Source organism: Ictalurus punctatus, chromosome 16 (assembly GCF_001660625.3).
Source record: "Ictalurus punctatus breed USDA103 chromosome 16, Coco_2.0, whole genome shotgun sequence".
Classification (NCBI taxonomy): Eukaryota; Metazoa; Chordata; class Actinopteri; order Siluriformes; family Ictaluridae; genus Ictalurus; species Ictalurus punctatus.
In genome coordinates, this window is record NC_030431.2 from 13,369,709 (window position 1) to 13,393,602 (window position 23,894).

Consider the following 23,894-nt stretch of genomic DNA (forward strand, 5'->3'; position numbering starts at 1 on the left):
TATATATTTAAGGGCATAACTAAATTATACATACACACACTTGATAAATGAGACCCCAGAATCTGAAGTATTTGCTGTTTTTTACCAACACGAAGAAAGAAAACATCAGTTACAATCCTTACTCTTGTATTAAACCAGATAGTCTGCAATTTCACATTATAGTATTTGATTCATTTCATATGTTCTGGAAGACAGATCCAAAAACAACAAACAACAAAAAAATGTACAGCTGCTTACAGAATGCACTAACCTGTACATCTAGGCTACATTTGCTGTATTCTTTTTAGTGCATATAAAATTTGGTACAAGAATTTGTTGCTTTAGATAATCTTTATTCATGTTGCATGCATCAATTAACGAATCACATATATATATATATATATATATATATATATATATATATATATATATATATATATATATATATATTAACAATTAAGACAACAATGTATAATTAGAAACATAATAAAGATCCTTTACAATGTGCAAGTGCGTTTTATATAATATGTCAGAAACAATATTATTTCTTGGAAAAATCCCTTCACATAGCATTGATTTATATTTATATGTGGGTTTTATAATGTGTTATTTTATTAGGCATGGTCCATACTTTTTACAAAGTAGCTTTGTTTCAATAAATAACACAGTGTTACTTGCAACGACTTAGTGCTATGCCACATCCATTATGCAGAGTTATTTTTCTTTTCTCCGAATCTCAAACAATGAATGAAACTCATATTATAGAAACCAAAGACATTTTTGCCCATCTAAATGTGAGTATGAATAACAGAAGCTACAGTTATTGTTCTGGAGGAAGGTCACTTCAGTCCACTTAATGAAGGATTTTGGAGGCGCCAGAAATAATGAGCTTCTTGTAGAATATTGCAGCTACAATAATAATTCCAACACAGCCAAACGCCAGTATGCCCACTGCCACACCCAGGCCTACAGAGGAGTCTGAACCAACCTTACTGGTTGATACAGCTAAGACAGAGGACATACAAACAGAGAGGACATACATATTTGTGAAAGTTATCTTGGTAGCTACAAAGAAATATAATCAGAAAAGCATCCTCCTTAATAAAATATATGCATTTATCAGATATGTATACCCAGTCTGTCTGTTAAATTTATATGGTGGTTCATACAGATGTAGATTACCTTGCTCTTTTGTTCCTGAAGCTGTGTCTGCAATGAAACAATGAGAAGTTACATTATCAGATTTTATCAAATAGGTTTATGTCTTGTCATATTATATCATATCATTTGTATATGTGTGGATATAATTTGAAGTTCATACTGATGGCAGGTCTGGTAATGATGAGGGGTGAGGTGAGAGTAGTGGAGTCTGTGATTCCATCTTGAGGTAAAACAGTAGGCTGCACCTCTCTTCTCCTTCTGCCTGAAGAACATGTCTGATGGACAGTAAAAGAACAAGAAACATAAGTGTATATGTAGACAAGTTTTTGTACACAAATTGCTATCCAGATCCTAGGACAGCAATTCTCAAGTATTGTTATAAAGAATGATATGTGTTTAAAAATAGTAGCCAGAACAGATCCATGCATTGTATGTGAAGGCCAGCGATACCCACAAAGGAAACTTGAGAACTGCTGTCCTAGGATATTTGCTTTATATCACCAAACCAGATTTACCAAAGTTAAATTGACAAAGCAAATGCAGCTTATGCAACCACCCTGACACCTTTTTACAGACCCCTCCCCCCATTATAACCTTTGATTGTTTGCATATGATATTAATAAATACTGCCTTAACCCACATAGTAATCTCACATTTTAGGGTTCTCTTAAATATTTTATTTATCATTTTAAGTAATTTATTTATACTTTATATCTTATTTATTATAATGTTAAAGCAAGTCTTAGCTAACTTCTTTTTCTTAATAGTATAGGTTGACCAGTATATATGTATGTGTATATGGGTGTGTATTATTGATGCAAGTTGATACTCACCCTAAAGTTAACACAGGCAGAGCTCTCACACAGTCGTGTGATGCAGTGCAGATAGTAGCTAGAGATAGTTAGGTTTTGTTGCTCTGTAAATCGGAAGGCCGGGAAGTAAAAGCGAGCATTTTGACTTATACCATTCTCAGTGATGTTGGTCATCTGATCCTTGACACACCTGGTGAAGATTAAGAGCAGTGCATGTTAATGAAAATAATGGTTATTTTGACATTACTAATGCCCTCACATTCAAAACTAAATAGTTTAGTTTACCGATTGTCTGAAATTTCATTTTATGAACATACTAATGCATTTTGGTTATTCATACCCTTAACAATTTCAGAATGATCTTTGATTATTATGAGTAATTTAGAGTAATTACTAGTATTACTCCAAATTATTTGATCATAAATCTATAACAAAATAGAACTAATAAGAGATGCCAGTATGTTTGTTCATGCTACAATCAGGTATTTCCACAGAGATTTTAACAGAGATTAAAAGTTTCAAGGTCCATCTCTCAGTTTTTTTCCAAAAATGACCAAAAAAATGTATTTTAAGACATATTTATAATTCAATAAATACATAAATACTGCAGTTTTACTTTACATCACACAACACAGTACACAGCCTAGGTTGCAGCTTTCAATAAAGCTCTGGAGTCTATAGAATGTACTATTTTAATATTGTATGTGAAAAATACTGTATACAATGCCATTTATTATCATTCAATCGACCTGGAACTTTTCAGCATTTTGTAACATGGAACCGAAATTAATTTGGATTATATTGTATGTCATGAATCTACACAAAATAGTCCATAATAGTGGAGTGTCTCTCTTGGTTGCTTCTGTGACTAATGCCCGCTTTAGACATTCCATGAATTGTTCACAGTGTGGTATATAAATTTTATTAAAAAGCCCTGATTGATACTTTTTCAGAAATTTGTACTGAACCAGTGGACTCCTTTCAACAAATTATGTGACTTCTGATGATAACTGGCTGCACCAGAACTAATATAGTGACTACAACTTTGATGAATGGGGATCCCCCTCTACACAATTATGTACTAATTTGTGTAGATTCCTGACACATAATCTTAATTAAGTGCATTTTATTTCCAGGTTGTAACACTACAAAATGTGGAAAAATTCACCAGGGTAAAAACTTATGCAATAGATTCTATTCATATTTTGAATTTTGTTGATATATCAACAAGAAATCTATTCAAGACAACACCTACCACATATAAGGAGTAGTATTTATGCCTAATTTTCAAATTTGTAGAACCTACCCCACAAATAGATTATAGAAGGTAGAGTTGGATGGGTTACGGGACACAGAAGCATAGCACCTGTCCAACAGCACGTAGTACCTGTAGTCAAACAGAATCTTCATTACTAATCTCTCTGATAAAAATAAGGCAAGACAAAAGGAGTCAGGAGCAATATTCAATAGATACATAGATTTTTTTTTTTTTTTTTTTTTTTTTTTTTTAATTATCTTACTGAGAAGTGAGGCCGGTGGCTTGAACCAGAACAAACACATTTGACTTCAGTTGAATCCCCTGAGTGGGAACTAGAAGAGGTGTGGTATAGTTTGCATCCTAAAAGAAAAAAATATATATTTAAAGTTTTCACAGTTTTATAAACAACCAAAAAAGAAACTTTCACATATAGAGGTAGGTCACTGTAATGCATTCATAAAATTTTCAGCTCTATATAGCAAACATGCAGATATGCAAAGATACTGTGTTGCTGAAATGCCTTACACTGTACAGCTTGAGGCTGAGAGTGCTGATGAAGCTGCCATTTTTGTCCTTCACTGCAATGGCAGAAGATGACCTGTGTGTAGAGAGGGTTTGTATTTTATTAGCAAATAAAGATTAGGGCTTAATTATTATGCCGACTATAATATTTTCATGAAGTATTTTCAGTAACATTTCAGTATTTTATATCTAAAACAGGTGAGTGGAGGATTCTTAGAGATCACCACTATAGCACTGTTATCTTAATGAAGACATTTATCAGTGTGACTTGTATATTGTATACTAATCTCCTAATAGAAGAATATAATTTATTCCCGAACCATGTCTATGTATCTATTAACTAAGGGAAATACCTACACATCAAGTCGTGTGTTGTTGATCATGTACTCCAGAGGATAGGCACAAGAGTAAAAGTACTTCAGGTCAGTGTTGTAGGTTACCACACTTGCTGAGGTGTCAACTGATCGCACCAGGCCACTGAGGTTTAGTGACTGAATGTTGGAAAAGTCTGAGAATATTCCGGTGCCTGGAGCACTAATAGTCTGGGGAGCAGAGCAGAGCTTCTATTATATTCTGTTATTGTAAAATATAGAATACAATAACAATTTAAGCGATTACACTGAGCAGGGTAACTCTGTTGTTAGCCTCATCTACTGTATATATCCAGGGCCACATTACAGAAAAGTCCACATTGCAGAAAATATCCTAAGTCAAGATCTCGTAAGTGGATTTTTAAAAATCATATTACAGAAGGAAATCATATCTTAATTTTGGAATAATATCTTTTCTTGCACATTAGGGGTATAACTTTAGTGGTCCAAATGGCAAGAAAATATATTAGTGAAAACTAATAGGAGGTATGAAGGAGGTTTGAGAAGGTCCATCTCAAACAATAGCGAAAGAATGTATTTTAAGGGACATTTTAATCTCTTTTTTTTTTTTTGTAATTACTGGGATTACTACAAAATTATTTGATCATAAATCTATAACAAAATAGAACTAATAAGAAATGTCAGTATATTTGTTCATGCCACAAGCAGGTATTTCCACAGTGATTTTAATAGAGATTTTAAAAATCTCTCAGTTTTTCCAAAAATGACCAAAGAATATATTTTAATATACAAGGCATTATACAATTATAGACATTATACTGTATGTCATGAATCTACACAAAATAGCCCATAATATTGGAATGTCTCTCTTGGTTGCTTCTGTGACAAATGCCCTCTTTACTCATTCCATGGATTGTTCACAGTGTGGGATATAAATTTTATAAACAAGTACTTTAAGGCACATTTTAGGCACATTTTAATAATTCAACAATAGTGTCAGCTCATGCACATTATGTTATGTTATTCTTTTTATTATTATTAATAGAGATGTGTGTAAGACTCTTTTTTTTCTTGGTCATGCTATTATTATATTTGTTTGGGCCTGGCCACAACTTTTATATACGTATTTAGTTGGTTCTATTTCCCAAAATATAAACAAACTAGTAGCCTAATTTAAACCACTGACACTGACCAGGTATTTACTAAGGATGAATGAATGGACACTGTAAATGCATCTCTATAAATGCATCATTCACATTCATGTTAATGAATATGGTCTTTCTTTGTCCCGTGAGCTTCATGTCTGACCACTCAACAACATGAAAGTAAAAATCTCTGTTCATTCCAAATAATGTATCTCATTTAATTACATGCTTATTAGACATTATATCTCAGGTTACGAAATTAAACTAGTAGATAATCAATTGTCATATTTATTAGCTAGCAACCAAATATGCATGCACAGCTACAAATTTAAGTTATGGTTAATTTGAAATGGCTCCCTATTTTCTATATGAAAGACATCAAAGCCACTATTTCTCACACTGTACTGACTCATGGAAGCCATAATTCACATCATTTTAGTCAGCATTTACAAATTTGTCTATTTTTTTTTTTATTTTTTTTTTACATCTTGCAATATACAGGTAAAGGTGCCAGCATTATGCTAGTTGTTATTGGTAAGCAAGCTAATGTTGGCTATGCAAAGAAAAATCCTGTCATTTGGTAAAAGTCACCATTAGAACACTTTTTATGAGATTTGTGCAAGTTAGGATGTTTCTATAATACAGCCCCAGCATAGAATATCAAATTGTTTGATCTGTACATTTATATTGACAAAATCTTTAATAAATTTTTGTTTTAAGATTATTTGCATTTGTGAGATTTTTTCATGAGTCATTTATTGAGGCATCCCATATAAAAGCTGTAACTGATGCACTTTTTGTATATTGTGTTGAAGTGCTATTTTCTTACATTGAGGTTGCTGCCACAGCTGTTGTTTGCACCCATTGGAAAGGTGAAGCGTACCACAGGAGGAACGACGGTATTGTCCAAGGTGCCTTTGCAACTGGGGTCATTAGTAATGCCATTGATAAAAAGTGATGACTCGTTGTAGCCGGCATAGATAGCTGGGCAGATTTGTATGGATAGATTAATGTAGCTTGTGCCACAATCAACAGAGATGTCACTGTTGTCTAAAGGAGGAAGAAAAATATGATTACAAAATGCAGCTACCAATTTTGATTACGTTGTCTGATTATTAGATGTAAAATCTCTAAAGCAGCTAATTTAACAAGAGAGTATGAGTTACAAAGCATTACACATATTTCTAAAGCTGTGGATCAAAAATATTGGATAATATTTTTTTTTTTTTTAAAAAGAAAGAAAGTGCATTTCATTAAAAAGTACCTGGTAATCTGAGGAAGCCTGCACAATTGGGAATTGCCTGACTGCTAACAGCAGTCACAGCAATGGAGATGAGGTAAACCTGGAGGAACATTTTCCACTTCTTGGTTGTGCTCAAACCTGTGCATAAAGAAGACATATTCAAGTCAGACACCGCAATGTCCCGAAGTTTAGTTTTAACCATCCTTAGAAGATACAACGATATGAAGAAGATATGAAGAGATGACCTAAAATGACAGATCCAGAGCACAGGTATGCACCTTGTATCAGATACTTCAGCTCTGCCCTTTGGTTGGATGTTCTCTGGCTTAATGCTTAAAGGGGTTTAATGGTGCATTTTTATAAGGAATGTTCTTTGGCTGGATTCACCCAAAATAAGGTCACTGCAATTTTGTGTGTCCCTTGTGTTCAGCTTATGAGAATAGCCTTTATGTGAATACTTTGCAATGGAACCTTCTCTGAGTGAAATGACACACCTAAAAGTTTCAAAGATACACAACTTTCAATGACCCGTTTCCTTTGTATGCCTTTTTAGCTGCATAATCCCTTCACACAACAGTAGGAAAGTTCATTAAGTATGTCGTGAGCCCCCAGGTACTGAAGACAATGCTTTGAAGGGCCTTTTCAGGATAAGTTAACATTGAAAAATATGTCAAGAGCCTTTATGGTGACTGATAGAAGATCCTTAGAACACACAATGTACTAGTCCAAAAGTTAAAGTACCACAAGAAGTAACATTATCCTTGAGATATAAAAAATAAAAAAAAAATTTAAAAAAAAAAAGGTAGACTGGACATAAGTGGCATATTTGCAGTAATCATTGTCAACCTGATATCTGCATCAAGTGTTTTCCCATGATACAATAAAAAAGCCATTACAAAGGCACTTAACAACAGCCTGTGCAAATGTTCAGAAAAAGTATAAGGTGAACAATACATCCTTTCTAAATGTTCTATTTTGTTTGTTATTTCTATGGAAACATGTTGAATACATTTCAAATGACTAAAGGCTAAATTAGATTGCTAATATTTTATGTCATTTTATGACAGTTCTACAGAGTCAGGTTTGATTTTTTTTTTAATTACGTGAAAGTTTATACACCAATTTACCCCATTATTAGATTCCTTTCTATTTATCCTCGGGCCACTTCACTAGGCAGGATGAAAAATAAATGAGTAAATGATATTTCCTCTTGACATACATTTCTCAGTGAGCCTGTTGTGGTAAAATTAATACAAGTAGAACATTCACTCGCTTACAGTGGATATAAAAAGTCTACACACCCCTTTTAAAATGGCAGATTTTTGTGATGTAAAAAATTAAACCAAGATAAATCATGTCAGAACATTTTTCACCCTTAATGTGAAATTACAATGTAGAGAAATTAAGTGGAAAGCAATCATAATTTTTTTTTTTTTTTTTTTTTGGGGGGGGGTAGGGAAAATAAAGTTTCAATAACCAGGTTGCATAAGTGTGCACACCCTTTTATAATTGGGGATATGGCCGTGTTCAGCATGAACCAATTACATTCACTCTGTTGTTCAAGAGTAATTATCATACATCATGTCATCAATGAAATTATTCTTATTAACCCCAAATAATGACCAGTTGTTTCTGTAGAATTTTATTGGCATCTCCTTGGTTTCTTCTGACTCCTGAAGCCATGTTCCACAAAGATCTTACAAAGCATCTATGGTATCTCACTTGTTAAAAGATATTGAACAGGAGAGGGGTATAAAATAATTTCCAAAACATTAAATATACCATGGAATACTGTTAAGGCCATCATCAACAAGTGGAGAAAATGGGGTACCACAGTGACATCACCAAGAACAGGATGTCCCTTCAAAATTTACAAAAGGACAAGAAAAAAACATACGAGGGAGGCTGCCAATAGACCTATGACAACATTAAAGGAGCTGCAGGAATATCTGACAAGTACTGATTACTCTCTGCATGTGACATCTCTCATATTCTCTACATGTCTGGGCTGTGGGGTAGGGTGGCTAGATGGAAGCCTTTTCTCCCAAAATACAAGCTCAACTAAATAATCCAAACCATGTGGCAAAATGTATTATGGTCTGATGAGACCAATTCCAAAGGGTATATAATTCCATAATCCCAAAAGACATGTTGGTGCAAAAAAAAAAAAAAAAAAAAAAAAGCACATCACCAAAAGCCAACCCATATCACCAACACCATACTTACATTGAAGCATGTTGGTGCTAGCACCATGCTATAGGGCTGCTTTTTTTCAGCCAGAACTGGGGCTATTATCAAGGTGGAGGGAATCATGAATAGCTACAAATACCAGTCAATTTTAGTACATAACCTTCAGGTGTCTACTAGTAAGCTGAATATGAAAAGGAATTTTACCTAGAAATCAAATTTCAGTCTTGATTTAAGTCTAGCTTCTACCTAGAACCTACAGCTATAACATGATGTCAATTATACACTAAAGATGTGAATTTGAATGATTGATAAGCTCAATAATTTGCATAACAAGGGCATTTAATCATTTATCACAACTAATGTGATTATGGCAGTTATTAGTCATTTTCACTCAACAGATCCCCAATTATGAACCAAAAGTGTTTAGAAAGTCTAGTGAATACTGAATACATCACTTACAAGTGTCTAATGGAACATGTACTGTATTATGGCTTTTTTGTTTGTTTATTTTTTGTTTTTGTGCACACACAATATGGACAAATGTTTGGGAATGAATGAAGTATCTAATATAGTAACTTTATGCTGTACAGTTAGTTGAATGATTCATTATTCATTGCTCATAAGTAGTTCAGTGAATGTGTTTTGACTTGATCAGACAATGCTATAGGTGTGGCATTCTATCCAATTACATTATATTATATATAAACTTTTAGAAATATAATATTTCTTATTCTATACTGTTATGTTTTTGTTTCCTACTGGTCATTATAACATGTATGTTACTACTTTTATGTTTTACTAAATAGATTTGCATTTCAGCATGTGTTATTAAAAATTAAGAATATTTTAACATCATATTCACAACACTGTTATTGAATAACACCTTGTTCTTCTTCATATAAAGACTAGAAAGCAGCAGGTTTCATTGCCTCTTTGGCAATAACAAAATACAGTTTATGGTGTTCATAAGCCTGGCCTTTATCCTCCAGGGGATTATCTTGTCCTTGCTAGAAATGTTGTGTATAGACACTGATGTCAGAGGACTGAGGTTTGTGTAACCTCATACGAGGGAAGCCCATAGGCGTGGCCCATTCTACAATTTTTTACATAAGACACATGAGACTATGTCACCAGTAGCAACTGCAAATATTTTGGGTCAGCCCAGGTTTCAATATGTCAGTGTTTCTGCAGAAATACAATAGTCACAATTAACTTACACAAATTCAATTAAAATGAACTCACGGTTCCTTATTATCAACTGCTTTCTTCTCTGCTAATTACTCATCACTGGATTAATCTTTTATTGTGATGCAAGGGTATGTAAAAGACAAAATGGCAACATGATCTATGAGCTTTATTTAAGCTAGTAATTTAGTGTATTTTTGATAAATGAGATTTGTTTATCCTTTTTGTGTATCTCAGAACTAAATTCCAGGCTCACAGGCTCCATTCTGGCTCAGGTGAATAAGCATTGGTATAGGTCTAGTTGTTTCTGACAGTTGCTGTGTGTGGATGCAATGGAGCAACAAAGCATAGCACATCACATTCAGTCACACTATGATCAATATCTCTTCAGTTCAGACAGGGCCATGAAAGCTTCTTCTACAGGCAAATCACAGTGCATTTACTCTCACCCTGCATGAAGATAAGAGATCAAATCACAGTAATTATAACAATGTAATACTAATTAGTCAGCTGTTCAGGAGCAGGAGACAGATCAGAGGCAGTTCAGAGTAGCTGCCTAAAGATGGATTTTGATGTGATAGCAGGTTGTGGTACACCTTAGAAAGTCACCTTAGTGGTGTGCATGAGGACTGGAATTTCAACAAAGCATTCATCAGAAAAAAATATAGCATCTAGTTAATAATTAGCAGTAGGAATAGTACTTTCCTTGTCAGTAGGGTGGTATGCTCAAGAGTGTACCTTTAGTTTGCATCTTCTACATACATATAGTGTACCTTTTAAAGCATTATTCTGTAGTAAAGAAACAGTATAGATTTTTAAGGACCAATTGTGTATCCAAAATCATTTTAAAGGTATGAGCAATACATTCATATTACCATGCAAAAGATACACACTAAAGGTACAAAAGATGTACTCTTGAGGACGCCACCCCAGTGACAAGGAAAGGTACAATTTAGTTGTTTTCTCTGAGTGTTTATTTAACAATTCTGAGGGCAGGTAGAAATAGAAACGTGCACAGACAGGCAATATATTCATAGTATCTGAAGTTGCAAGGTTGTCTGCTGACATGGATGGGCACGATCAGAACTAATAATGAGTGGAAATTATGTTGCACTCTAAGATCTCTTTCTTACTCATTGATCCATCAACTGAAGTCCAGCTCTGACGTGAGTATCATGAAAATTACCACCACTATATAAAGCCTCCACTGAAGATTAATGACTTTTTATGCTTACCATATATACTATAAGTATTTCTTCTTAATCACATACACAAAAACACACAAGTCCTGACTTGGAATGCAGCACCTCTCAAGAACATTAAACCCTTCTGTTTTTCTTTGTCGCTCATTTGACTCTGTAGTGTATGGTATGTAAGGATATTTTTCTTTCATTCTGAAATCAGAAAACATTCATTTATCACACTACATTTCAGGAGCTCACTTTTAACCTACGTAGGTGCCATAACTAAGTAAAATGTAGTTTGTGGTCTGTAATAAAATTCACATTATCTGTCACTGTGGTATTGCTAAAAAAAAAATAAAAAATAATAATAATAATAATAATAATAATAATAATAATAAGAAACTGCTGAGAGTGGTAATGCATAAACCTTAAATGACCCTTGCTATTTATGTGTGCAGTAATATTATAATGTCTGCTTTGACCAAACAGATTCTTTTTCAGCTTCACTGCAGTGCAAAATTCATCGCTGTCCCTGACTTATTATCTATTATTACCTTACTTTAATAATCAAAAAGACAAGGCTTTAGGACTACTCAAGGTGCAAGGAAATTGCTTTTTTGCCATCTGTCATAGAAGTGCAATCATTTTGTTCCCTTCGAAATTCTGAACATGTACTTGAACAATCATTTTTCATGCATGATTTAAATTAGATGTCACATTGTCCTTAAACGAATATGGAAATATTTATGCATTTGCATATATTTTTACTCAAATATTGTCCCATATGTTCATTGTGTTCTACAAACCTTTCCCTAACTTTTTCATACTGAGTTTCAACATTACTGTAGGATAACCTCATTATAGACATTTATTATTCATTGTTCAAATACATTTAAAAAAAAAAACATATGAAAAATACATTCAAATGAACATTTTAGTTTATTGTAACATTTGCAGAACCATACATTTTAAAATTGATAACAGAAGGGAAGGTGAAAGTGAGAAACATGGTTGTCATTGGCATTAAAAATAGTAATAAAAGTTCTAATCACTAAAATCAAAATTGAAACAAAGATAATTATAAAATAAACCGAAAGGTACTAATAAATAAGGAAAGGTACAATTTCATACAGCTATATAGTAACATTGTTATTCATGTCAACCACATCAATTAGGCTTCAAGTCTCCTTCTGACTTCATAATGTGTTATACCCAGTCTCTCTTTTCCTCTTCCTCATATCTTGCACCTTGACTTTATTTCAGCCTAATAATTGTGGCACAATGTGATAACTGAAATGTAAAATATACCTGTGTCTATGCACGCAAATGTAATAGATCCTACACCCTGCAATCAGATGGTGAGAGACTGAGGTATTGACTTTAAGTTAAGATTCACTCTCACAGATTTGGATCCATGCTGTTACTTAAATACATGTATAAACAGAGCTGTAGGTTTGCTTACATATTTAAACAAATCTACAACAAATATGATACATAGAAAAATCTATTCTCTATTTCAGAATGTGTTATACAATAGAATATGTCTAGTTTTATCAGTAGAATCCAGGAATTAACTGCAGTGTGCGCTGCTTACACAGCTGATGAAGGGCATTTGTCTGAAATGTCCTGTTTCACTGGAATCTTTCTGTACTACACTCAAACTTTTACTACATCCTCTAAATTATAGGTAGATATGCATCCTAATAGTGGTGTAAATGTCTCACGTGGAGCGCTATTAGGATTGGATTGCTCTGAGAAGTGAAATTTAGTCGAAATGGATGCATTTGTAGCTACAGTATGTGACTGTTCAAAGTGCATTGTTTATGTTGGTTCAATAGGTTATATTCTGTATAATCTCTGTATAATGTTTATGACTGTAGGCAGTGTCAGTTTCTAACACTTATTTAATGCGTTTATTTAGTTTATTTTGTCAAAAATCACAATAACTATTATGACACATTTCCATATGAGACTCTTGTTCAATAATATAAAACGAAATTCATCATATTTGCCAACTTAAATGCAACATTTCTATATAATGCACCAGTAAGCTGGTGTGGGGTGTGAATGTTTAGCTGAAAGCAGGATTGTGAGCCCCAGACAATGGCATCGGAGGTGGACGTTTCCTCTTCAGGAGGGTCAGAGAGAAGATGAAGAAGCACATGCTCATTACAGCCAGGATGATGATGCCAGATACAAGAGCACTCGTTACTGAGTTCATCTTGAATGGACCACTGTTTAGTAGAGCTGAAACACACACACACACACACACACACACACAAAACACTTATGTAATTCTGCTGTTCCTTTCATGCAGGTGCTTTCTGCGTGTATTCATTATTTACTTGTAGTCTGCTCACTTTATAACAGGCTCTTCATATTTCTCATAGATGCTTCTTAAGAACCTCGCATTTACACTGAGCAGTGAGTAAAGCTCAGCTTATCCTTCATCAGTACTGTATCTGAGTTAAAAGTAAAGAGAGATAAAAAATAAAAAAAACTTACCCAGCTGAGAGTTGTTGGTTGGCGTTTCATCTATAGGAAGGAAAGAAAGGATTATGTATGAGGTGAGAGAAAAGTCTTCACAGAGCTCTTCAGACCTAATGAACAAAATCTATATTACTGTCTTTGGTGTTATTCTATATACACTCAGCAAAAAAAAGAAATATCCTCTCACATTCAACAGCTTTTATTTCCAGCAAATTTCTTAACATGTATAAGTATTTGTATTAACATAAACACATTCAACAACTGAGACATAAACTGAACAAGTTTCACAGACATTTGACGAACAGAAATGGTATAATGAGTCCCTGAACAAGGGGGGGGGGGGGGGGGGGTCCAATATCAAAAGTAATGGTCAGTATGTGGTGACCACCAACTGCTTTAAATACTACAGTGAGTCTCATCCTCATGGAGTGCACCAGATTTGTCAGTTCTTGCTGTGATATGTTACTCCACTCTTCCACCAAGGCATTTGCAAGTTCTCGATCTTATCTGGGGGGACACACGGTTACATGTAATTTTCCACTGCAAGGATGATCAGCTGTCCTTCCTGTCTCCCTGTAGCACCGTCTTAGGCGTATTACATTACAGACATTGCAGTTTATTGCTCTGGCCATGATCTGCAGTCCTCATGTCTCCCTGCAGCAGGCCGATGGCATGTTCACACATGTGAGCAGGAACCCTGGACATCTTTCTTCTGGTGTTTTTCAGAGTCAGTATAAAGGTCTCTTTAGTGTCCTAAGTTATTGTAACTGTGACCTAAATTGCCTACCGCCTGTAAATTGCTAGTGTCTTGAGGAGTGTTCCACAGGTGCTTGTTCAATAATTGTTTACGGTTCATTGAATAAGCATGAAAAACATTGTTTAAACCCTTTCCAATAAATATCTATAAAGCCTACTTGGATTTTACAAAATTATCTTTAAAATACAGTCTCCTGAAAAAGGGATGTTTCTTTTTTTGCTGAGTATATATGATATATGAACATTGTATACATAATACCAGAAGGGAACATAAAAAGCTATTATAAAATAAGATTACATTTAACTGATTAGAAGCATTACAGTGCATGTGGTTATGCAGACAGAATGAGCATAAAAAGATGGTGAGGATTTCTTACCACTCCTAGTGATGATGGGTCCAGCAGTTATAACAGCATTCCCAGAAACTGCATGAGACTCCATACTCTCGGACACATCCCGTTTCTTACGCATTCCACAAATCTGTTTCAAAGCAAGATGTTAATTATTCTTGAATGCACTCTTCCAGCTGACATTACACAATATTTTCTTTTGTTTCAATTGATTGCAGTTGTTACTTTTTAAGGTGATTAGCACATATTGTGCCGAACTAAAAAGTGTCACCGGCACAAGCATGGGGCAGTCATCTGCGCGGCACAGCTTGGTCACACAGTGCAGGAAGACAGTAGACATCTTCTGATTCTTGTGCTTGACGAAGCGGAACACCTCAAAGGAGAAACGACCCATCTGACTCTTTCCATTTTCAAACACTGTCGTCTGCGGGTCCTTGTCACACCTTCCCCAGAGGACAAGAAGTGGGATACGAGATGTTCAGATTCAGTTTACATAGACACACTATCATATTCACTAAACCACAAGTACAAATGCTAACAAGCACACTACTGTTCATGAGATGACATAGAACACATAATTACCCAACGAAAAGATCGTATCTGAGCTTGTCATTAGGATTCCCAGATGGAGTGGTGTAACAGTAATCCATCAGCACATTCCACCTGTGCAGGGTAGTAAGCATGGGATACATTCATTAACTCACAAAAATCCATCTTACAGAAATGAGGGGGGAAAAAAATAAGACTTGGACATGGAAAGTGACATGAACTTTATTTTTAATTAAGAAGCCAATCTTTTCTTTTCTGTGCCAATTTCCAATTTCCAAGAAAAGCCAGTAGTAAATCACTTCACATGATTGTGTTCTATTTTTATATAATAAGCATCAGAACAAAGGCTTAGAGATTAGGCATGTAATATCCAGCTGGCACATACAGTACTGTGCAAACGTTTTAGGCACCCTATTTTTTTTTTAGTACAAACTGTGTTTATCATTAGATTGTTTATCATATGACTCCTACATTATCAAGTCATTACAAAAACATTTTAGATTCCCAAACATTAGTTTTCTAACACAAAATTTAATGTTACAGAAAAATGTTTCTGTATGTCATTAAAAGAAAGGAGCATATTATGTAAGAGATACTTTTCAGACAAAAAAAAAACACAAAATAACAAAGGCTGCTGGGTTTTTCTGCAAAAATAAAACGTAAGTGTGACAGTCAGAGTCTCCAGAGGAACCGTGGCTGGTTCTGCAAGATGCTCAATAAAACTTACAGCTAATTTCCTAATAAAACTGCACTAATTGTACCGAAGACTACTATTTGTATTTATATTTTTATTTTTTGTCACACCAAATATTGACCAAATATTGTTTCATTAACTACTGTTTACTGATCTTTACATTATTTTATTTTTTTTTTAATGTAGAAACATTTACGGTATTTTCATTATTTTGAAGGCATTTTTGCTCTACAGCATTTCTTTGCATGTGCCTAAAAGTTGCACAGTACTGTGTATTGTTACATTGTTATGCACCTGTGTTGCTGTTATTTTACTTGGCTGAGACAAATGGAAGTTGAAAAGATGAAGGCAGAAAGCAAGGTGAAGTGATGAGCACAAAGAAGTGCTAGAAAAGATTAGGAAAAAGGAAAGAAGTGAAATACTTTGGGAAAAACAAAGGAGAATGTGAGATGCTATTTTATTGATGGAAAGGTAGAGAAGGAGGATAGAGAATAGGAAAAAAGGCCATAGATAAAAAGTGGGGGAGAGAAACTTTGAAAGTAATACAGTTTTGAAAATTATGGCAAAAGAATTGAATTTGTTGAGAATATTTGTAAATTGTATTTTATTCTGTATTTTTATGAAATCTGTTTAATTAACCTCCTGTCCAAGTTTGTAGCTTTGACGGCAGCAAACACACGAGTTTTCAGAGTGAGGCCTGCCATTGGGATGGACAGATGCTGGACGTATGTGGAGTCCTACAGAGCAAGAAAAACATACTAATGATTGAGCATTTATGCACAGGCATGGCTACACACATCCATGACTATTTACAAAGCACAAAATAAAGTGCTCTCATGGGGCTACCACGTTTTTTTAATTCATTATTCTGAAACCTAGCAACTCACTCTATTGTTTATTGTCTATAATGTTTGAAAACAGCATATCGAAACAGATATTCTACACCAGGAGTTACCATCTCCACAAAGGGCCGGCATGGCTGAAGGTTTTATTTCTACCCAAGCCGAAACTACACCTGATTCCACTTTTTTCATCAGTTAATGTTCATCTTTAAACAACTATTAGCAACTAACCTGCAGCCACACCAACCCTTTGTGGATAAGATTAGTAACCCATGTTCTAAAAAACAAATAAACAAAATGCAGTTACATTTTAAAAATTAAATCACAGTATAAGAGAATGAATGGAGCTACTTACATTGTACAGCAGTAAGTTCAGTGTGCTTATAAATGTACCATTGCTGTCCTTTACTGAAATTGCTGCGGCAGACCTTTAAGGGAGAAAATGGCCAGATTTATAATAGCTATAATAGGATCATCCAAAATAGAAATCATTACACTCCTGGTACTCCAAATAACTATTCCCTCTGACTCCGGTCTAAAGCCTCTGTTGTACTTCACACAGTCTTCTCTCTGCATGTGTACTACTGTTTGTCTTGTCAAAATATTAACATAATCTTAAGATCTTACAGTTTTATACAATCGGAGGCATCTCAAAAACCACAGAGACCTGAAACTGGCCCAAAAATTCAGGTATAGAAAAAGCGTTTTTCTACCCAAGCCGGATAAGCATTTTTCTCAGTCACTGCATGTGAAACAAGATCACTGTGGTGCATATGCATTTCTAATTTGCAGTATCTGCAATATGCTTTTATATCATCACCTGGTATAGCCATTATCCACTCCATAATCATCCATAAAGGTTCTGCATATAGTAGATTTATGTTGTTTATGTATATTTGTGGAAACTAGTTAGATTTAATTCCAAGTATTTACTTTAAACAAGATCATGGTAGTCACAGATAATTTTTCCCCCCATGCTAGCACCAAAAAAATAAAATGCCACCAGATGACTTGCTTTTTCAGCTGCAACCTTGTTCCAAAACTAGCCCAATTTGGTATAAAAACTATGACCTGAAGGGAGATCAATGAAAAATAAATAAGTAAGTAAGTAAGAACGTAAGTAAGTAAGTAAGTAAGTGAATACATACAAACATAAAGAAAGAAAGAAAGAAAGAAAGAAAGAGTAAAAGAAATAAAGAACAAAAGAATGAAAGAACGAAAGAAAGAAAGAGAGAAAGAAAGAACGATAGGGAGTGTTTTCAGTCTTTAGAATTGCCTCTGCACATAATTAGGAGTTTCTAATGTTGATTTGTTCCTTATCATGCTGTGATCAAAGCATACTGATGTCTAGTGGGACATATACACAAAGTTAACCGTTAGACGTATTGACTTTTTATAAGCTGTCTGGATGCTTTAGAAAACTGATTCTCTATGCCATCTTGTGCATTGAGAATGCATACTGTGTGTCATGTAAAAAAAATACTGGCACCCATATGAAGGCTTGCCAGGACGTTATGGGTCACAATGCTATATCAGAGTGTTTTACAAGGACTGTAAGAGTCGTTGGTAAAGAGAAGCACTTACGATGCCAGCTGTGTGTTGTTCACCAGGTACTCCAGTGGATAGCTGCAACTGAACTTATAGAGCAGTCCAGGCAGGTAGCTGATGACAGTAGGAGGGTCAGGCGTGTCGATGTACCCTGATATATTCCCAATCTGCACCAATGAAAGGTTCCCATATGCATTGGGCCCTTGAGCTGTGGACACCTGCAAACACATACACACAAACACACCAGCACTAATCTCTGAATCAGAGCTTTTATCAAACATGAGTGTTAATTATCACTTAACTGAGTGCAAAGCAAATCTTCTATTGTAATGGTGTAAACTGAATAACATTTATATGGTTGCATTTATATGGATGCATTGAACTATGAGACATTTTAGCAATGTTTAGCAATATATCCAAGCATATTCATGTCTATATTGTCTGTATATTTTTCATTTAAACCAAAGAACATATATTTTTATGATTTTTAGTAAATAACCAAAAGCTGCTTGACTCTTGCTGTGTTTCAGAAATGGCAATGGTAATCATTTCTGATAAGCACATTATAACCTGCTGTTTACACCATGATTAGTTCCATCAATCTTGTCTAAATCTTCAACGAAGCTATCATTTTTGAGAAGCATGTTCGGATCTTACACACCGACTAAACCTGATTAACACTCCCACACTCTTGCTTCAAGAGTTTTAGAAACAGCACAAGGTTGCTGTTTCTAAGTCAATAGTCAAAGGCTAGACTAGCAGATTTAGTCAGATTTCCTGCTGCTAGAGCAATGTCATACCACTAGCAAATTGCTGCAGGCCTCCAATGTGCTAAGGCTGATGCTGAACAACACCACTGTAGGAAAGGTGTTGTTGTTAATGAACCCTCTGCAATGGGCATCACCATGGCGCCCGTTCAGGGCCAGGTCAGTGTCAGTGTAGCCAGAGAAAAGCACCGGGCAGAAGTTAATCTTTAGAGTGATAGTTTGTACTCCACAGTACACGCTGATGTCCCGCTCAGCTATAGAAAAGAAAAAAAAAAGAAAGGAAAAACATTCCACATTCAGTGCATTTCAATGCAGTTTCATTTCAAATGAAACTTAATGGACTTAATAGTGTTAGATGCAATACATCCTTTCATTATTATATACTTAATATTCACATATTTAATAACAGAGGAATGGTTATGAAAAATGTAATAGGCTGGTGAGCTCATATTTATTTCTTTGACATACTCACCAGGAAAACGGCTGTGAAAGTTGGCATCACAGTTGTATCCATTGAACTGTGCTTTAACTATTAATAATTTATATAACAGCAAAAGAATCAAACATATACGTTCCATGTCAGCACCTGAGAAAAACAACTTGTTAGCAATTCCTTCTGACTCTCTGAAAATAAAAGACAAGAACAACAAAATATTTTTTTACTCCCAAAAGGCAATTCATTATCTCATATTTGTATCAAATGGCCGTTCTGGATTTTGTGAAAAAATAAACATGCCAAGACTTATTTTGTTGTCTCTTCGGACAATCTATCTTATAATTAATAATGTTCAAGGAATAAGTGAACCAAATAATTTTTACAGCATTCTCAGTCCTGTAATATGCAGGTATTAAAAGCAGCCTCGCTATTGTCTCATTATTACAGTATTCTGTTAATCCAAAGAGCTTGTCTAAAATTATTAGCTTGCCTGTTAAAATTATTAACCACTCAGTTTAACCTTCATGGCTGTGCAATTCCCCCTGCACTCACCCGATTCCCTGGCAGCCGAGGAGTTAGCGGTACTCCATGTGCTCCCACCTGCTGCATGAGACTGACTGACCTCACACTGGCCAGCATCGCTGCAAAACAAGCTCACCCATAGCTTTTACTTTCTCCAAAAAAAAAGATTCATCATAAGAGTTACTTTATTCAAACATGTCCACAAAAAGGGCTGTCCAGGGAAACATGGGAAAATCCATCAAAAAATGAATGTGTTATACAAATCCTTTCACGGACCCAGAAATATGAGCGGGTTTTGAAGTTTCCCACTCATATCCTTTCTGCTTGATCTCTCTCTGTCGGGGTTCGCAAACGGGCCCCAGCATTGCATGAGGTCTGCGCGGGGGGAATTATCTTTTCATCGATTGAGTGGACCGCTGACTGAGACGGCCTTTTTCTGTGCCAGCATGAGCCAACCTAAGTCCAGGATCGTCTGGCCACTTTGGAGGCTTTGTTTCAGGCTGCCTCAGTCAGCACTTCCACAGCCACCTCACATGATGGCTGCTGAGGCCGTTATCCCACCTGTCCATGCCCTCCCACTCTCTCTATTCATCTTTTCCCAGTTCTGCACACCAGCGGAAGGCTTCATGCCAAGCAGACATATGTGCCGTACTCTATTTTAAAGGCTATTGTGAAACTAGACCAGATAAAAGACATATTCATGGTCTCACATCGTCCTTATTTTTAACCAACATATTCTCATGCACTGCATGACCCTCTTTAAAGACAAGGCTGCACTTGTTCCTGCTTTTTTCTCCCTCCTCTGTGTCTAATATTACAGTAGATTAACACAAACAAAACATTACTGTTCAATATTTCTTTATTTTTAATTTATTTCACTTATGAGTAATGAAGCATTCAGTGATTTGAAAATGAATGCCTGAATATGTTTATGATACAAAAGTAGAGGAAAAGTGACTCCGTGAATGAATTAATAAATAAAGAATGAATCATAGAAAGGAAGGAATTAATATCATAATTTACCTGTGAAATCAATTGTATTATTTGTTCTGTGAAGCTAGTTCTTGGCCAGAGCTCAAGACATAATATTTGCTTTCAGAAATTGCAACAATGTGTGAAATATATACAGATAGCCAAAAGTTCACTGCATATTCTAGTTAACTGGCCTCCTTAAATCCTTAATCCATCCCCATTTTAGCTTAGTCACAGAGGACAGATTTGGCTCTATTTCCCTCTGCTTGGACTTAACTGGTCTTTTCTAGGAGATAACCATCTCCATTTATGCAGCTCCAGCAAATGTCATCTTTCATTTTTCACACATTTATCTCACCTAGCATTAGGTCACATGTATCATGCTATATGTTTGATGTGCTTTTTATCAGTGCAATGCAATCATATTCAACCATGCTATACTTAAGGGCCTGGCCTAGACTCTATTCTGGAGGTCCCCTCAATTTGCCAACCACAAAATACCTTGTGCAGAATTTACAACCAATTTAACAAAAAAAAAAAAAAAATCCCTGCTGTTATTCTGAAATAAATGTATAAACAAACAAAAATTGAAAATGAAGAAAAAAAAAGAAATCACTACAGCTACACCTCTATATAAGAAATAGGTGTTTATTACTAAAAAGAAATTATTTTATCAAAAATAAAAAGAACTACCAATATGTATTCCTTTTTATAGACAAATCTCACAACAAATACAATACCACTAACCAAGCATAAATGAGATGCTGCAAACACAAGTGTAAGTGATTCATGACTTGTCTTTAATGGGAGATAAGCAAAGTTTGTTATAGAAATAAACTGAATAATCAATAACAGATCCATATAAAATATTAATTCTGGTTCCAAACACTCTGTTCACAGATAAATTTGTATTTACAGTACAGCATTTTGGCAGAGTGACTTACATAGTGTACATCCCATTTATACAAAAAAAGCAGGGTCTTGCTCAAGGGCCTAGGGGTGGCAGCTTGGTGGTGCTGGGATGTAAAATCAACTCTTTGATTAGTGGTCCAACACCTTAACCACTGAGCTACCATTACCACTTTAACCTAGAAGAAAGCTGAATAACCAGCACTAATCCTACCTGACTAATAATAATTATTATATTTATTAGGCCAATTTAATACGAATGCCTACAGAACTGCTCACTGGATTCACAAATTGGAAGAAAAAAAAAACAAAACAAAAACATTGCCTGGTATTTTTCCTATCTTTAGCTGTCCAGGTTTGGTGTGCTCACTGTAGCCTCAGATTCCCAGAGTGTACCCTGACCAGAGTGGAACCTGATGTAGTAACCTGTTGTAGCCTGTCACGGAACGAGACTGGAGGCGGATGCAGGTGCAGGTCAAAGTCTTTATTACTCAGCATATAAACAAACACAGGGAGCGCGGTCTCTACTGACTATACAAACTCTGGGCATTTAGCTACGACCGCTAGCATGCTACACACTAGCACATACCGTTACACTTCCTTGACTTGACGAACGTAAACCAACTATAATACTGCGCGATGTGCGCAGTCACACGGGGGGTTTAACTAACAAACCTAATTAACTCAAAACATGGGCACCTGTGGCAAGTCAGAGACATGCTCAAACTTAACTCAGTGTCCAAGCGGGAAGTGAACGAAAACAAAAGAGTCACGTGACCAGTCAGCGGCCGTACCGCAGTGCCCTCTGCTGGCCGTGGTATAACAGAACCCCCCTCCAAAGGGTGCTCCTCCCAGAGCACCAAGAACCCCCCTCCAACGGGGGTCCCGGGCCCCTGTGCGAACTGTCGGGCAGCAGAGGAGCAGAGCAACATCCCCACCAGGGTTGAAAGTCAGAGCACCGCCCCCAGCGGCGCTGGGACACTGGGCACCGCCCCTGGGATGCTGGGCACCACCCCCGGCGGCTCTAGAACTCTGGGTGCCACCCTCGGCGGCACTGGAGAGCGGGGCGGCCTCCTCGGCCGGGCTGGGCAGCGGGACGGCCTCCTCTGCTGTCCCTCTGAGGTCGCCATGCAGCAAGGTGTACCTCCCCTGCAGTGGTTTAACTAACAAACCTAATTAACTCAAAACATGGGCACCTGTGACAAATCAGAGACATGCTCAAACTTAACTCAGTGTCCAAGCGGGAAGTGAACGAAAACAAAAGAGTCACGTGACCAGTCAGCGGCCGTACCGCAGTGCCCTCTGCTGGCCGTGGCGTAACATAGCCCATCTCCCTCAATGTTCCATGTGTTTGCTTTGGCTGTCCAAACAACTGAATCAGTGGCTGACTTCACACGAAGATTAAAGATGACTTTACCAAGCACTTAAATTAGCAAACTGTACTAACCTCCCTAACAGAGTTTTTAGATTGATGGTATTTTAGTCCCTCACCTAGTGATGTGCATGATGATGTGTTTTTTATATAGGCTATCAAAGCACTTGGCTATTGTAAACAGTGGTTATTTGAGTTACAGTAGCCTTTCTGTAAGCTCGAACTAGCCAGGTCATTCTCCTCCAGCATATAGAGTCCCCTCCGAAACTACTGGAACGGCAAAGCCAGTTCATTTGTTTGTTCTATACACCAAAGACATTTGGGTTTGATCTCAACAAATGGGTATGAGACAAGCTTTCAGGATTTCAACTTTTATTTCCTAGTATTTACACCTAGATGTGTTAAACAACATAAACCTTTATGTTTCAGACTACCCAATTTTTAGGCGAGCAAAAGTATAGGCACAGATAAGTCCTGAAGTAAATTAAAGTAAATGACACTTAATATTTGTTTGCATATCCCTTGCATCATGCCTGCAATTAATTAGAATCATTAAATTGTTGGTTTCTTCTTTTGTGATACTTGTTGAGGTTTTTACCACAGATTCTTTTAGTTGCTGTTTCTGGGGGATTTCTCCCTTCAGTCTCCTGAAGAGGTGAAATGCTGCTCAACTGAG

At 35.9% G+C, this 23,894-nt stretch overlaps 2 protein-coding genes across 3 annotated transcripts; both read right to left on the reverse strand.

Moving 5' to 3' along the window:
- Positions 1-447: 447 nt before the first annotated feature.
- Positions 448-6,795, reverse strand: si:ch211-103f14.3 (zona pellucida-like domain-containing protein 1). 2 transcript variants are annotated; one of them, XM_047161040.2, is made up of 11 exons: positions 6,698-6,795; positions 6,474-6,590; positions 6,039-6,259; positions 4,090-4,274; positions 3,736-3,808; positions 3,473-3,570; positions 3,259-3,339; positions 1,974-2,142; positions 1,301-1,415; positions 1,162-1,188; positions 448-984 (listed from the first exon to the last, which is right to left on the reverse strand). In XM_047161040.2, exons 2-11 carry the CDS (start codon positions 6,562-6,564, stop codon positions 833-835), a joined length of 1,212 nt encoding a protein of 403 aa, XP_047016996.1. In that variant the 5' UTR covers positions 6,565-6,590; positions 6,698-6,795; the 3' UTR covers positions 448-832. The 2 variants fall into 2 exon arrangements, with proteins under 2 accessions (XP_047016996.1, XP_053542839.1); XM_053686864.1 differs by having other exon boundaries at positions 6,731-6,767.
- A 5,209-nt stretch (positions 6,796-12,004) lies between these two features.
- On the reverse strand, positions 12,005-19,835 carry zpld1a (zona pellucida-like domain containing 1a). Its single transcript, XM_017488480.3, has 10 exons — positions 19,480-19,835; positions 19,041-19,261; positions 18,277-18,458; positions 17,048-17,120; positions 16,490-16,587; positions 15,190-15,270; positions 14,879-15,050; positions 14,635-14,737; positions 13,517-13,546; positions 12,005-13,258 (listed from the first exon to the last, which is right to left on the reverse strand). The coding sequence occupies exons 1-10, from the start codon at positions 19,583-19,585 to the stop codon at positions 13,083-13,085; spliced, it is 1,242 nt and encodes a 413-aa protein (XP_017343969.1). The 5' UTR covers positions 19,586-19,835; the 3' UTR covers positions 12,005-13,082.
- Between the last annotated feature and the right edge of the window lie 4,059 nt (positions 19,836-23,894).

Coding starts and splice junctions, on each gene's coding strand:
- si:ch211-103f14.3 (XM_047161040.2), bottom strand. CDS start 6,564: ATGTTCCTCCAGGTTTACCTCATCTCCATTGCTGTGACTGCTGTTAGC. Junction 4,275..6,038: donor GCTGTGGCAGCAACCTCAAT/GTAAGAAAATAG, acceptor TCTGCTCCCCAG/ACTATTAGTGCTCCAGGCAC. Junction 3,809..4,089: donor AACAACACACGACTTGATGT/GTAGGTATTTCC, acceptor CTCTACACACAG/GTCATCTTCTGCCATTGCAG.
- zpld1a (XM_017488480.3), bottom strand. CDS start 19,585: ATGGAACGTATATGTTTGATTCTTTTGCTGTTATATAAATTATTAATA. Junction 19,262..19,479: donor CTTTCACAGCCGTTTTCCTG/GTGAGTATGTCA, acceptor TCTTTTCTATAG/CTGAGCGGGACATCAGCGTG. Junction 13,547..14,634: donor ACCCATCATCACTAGGAGTG/GTAAGAAATCCT, acceptor TCCTTCCTATAG/ATGAAACGCCAACCAACAAC.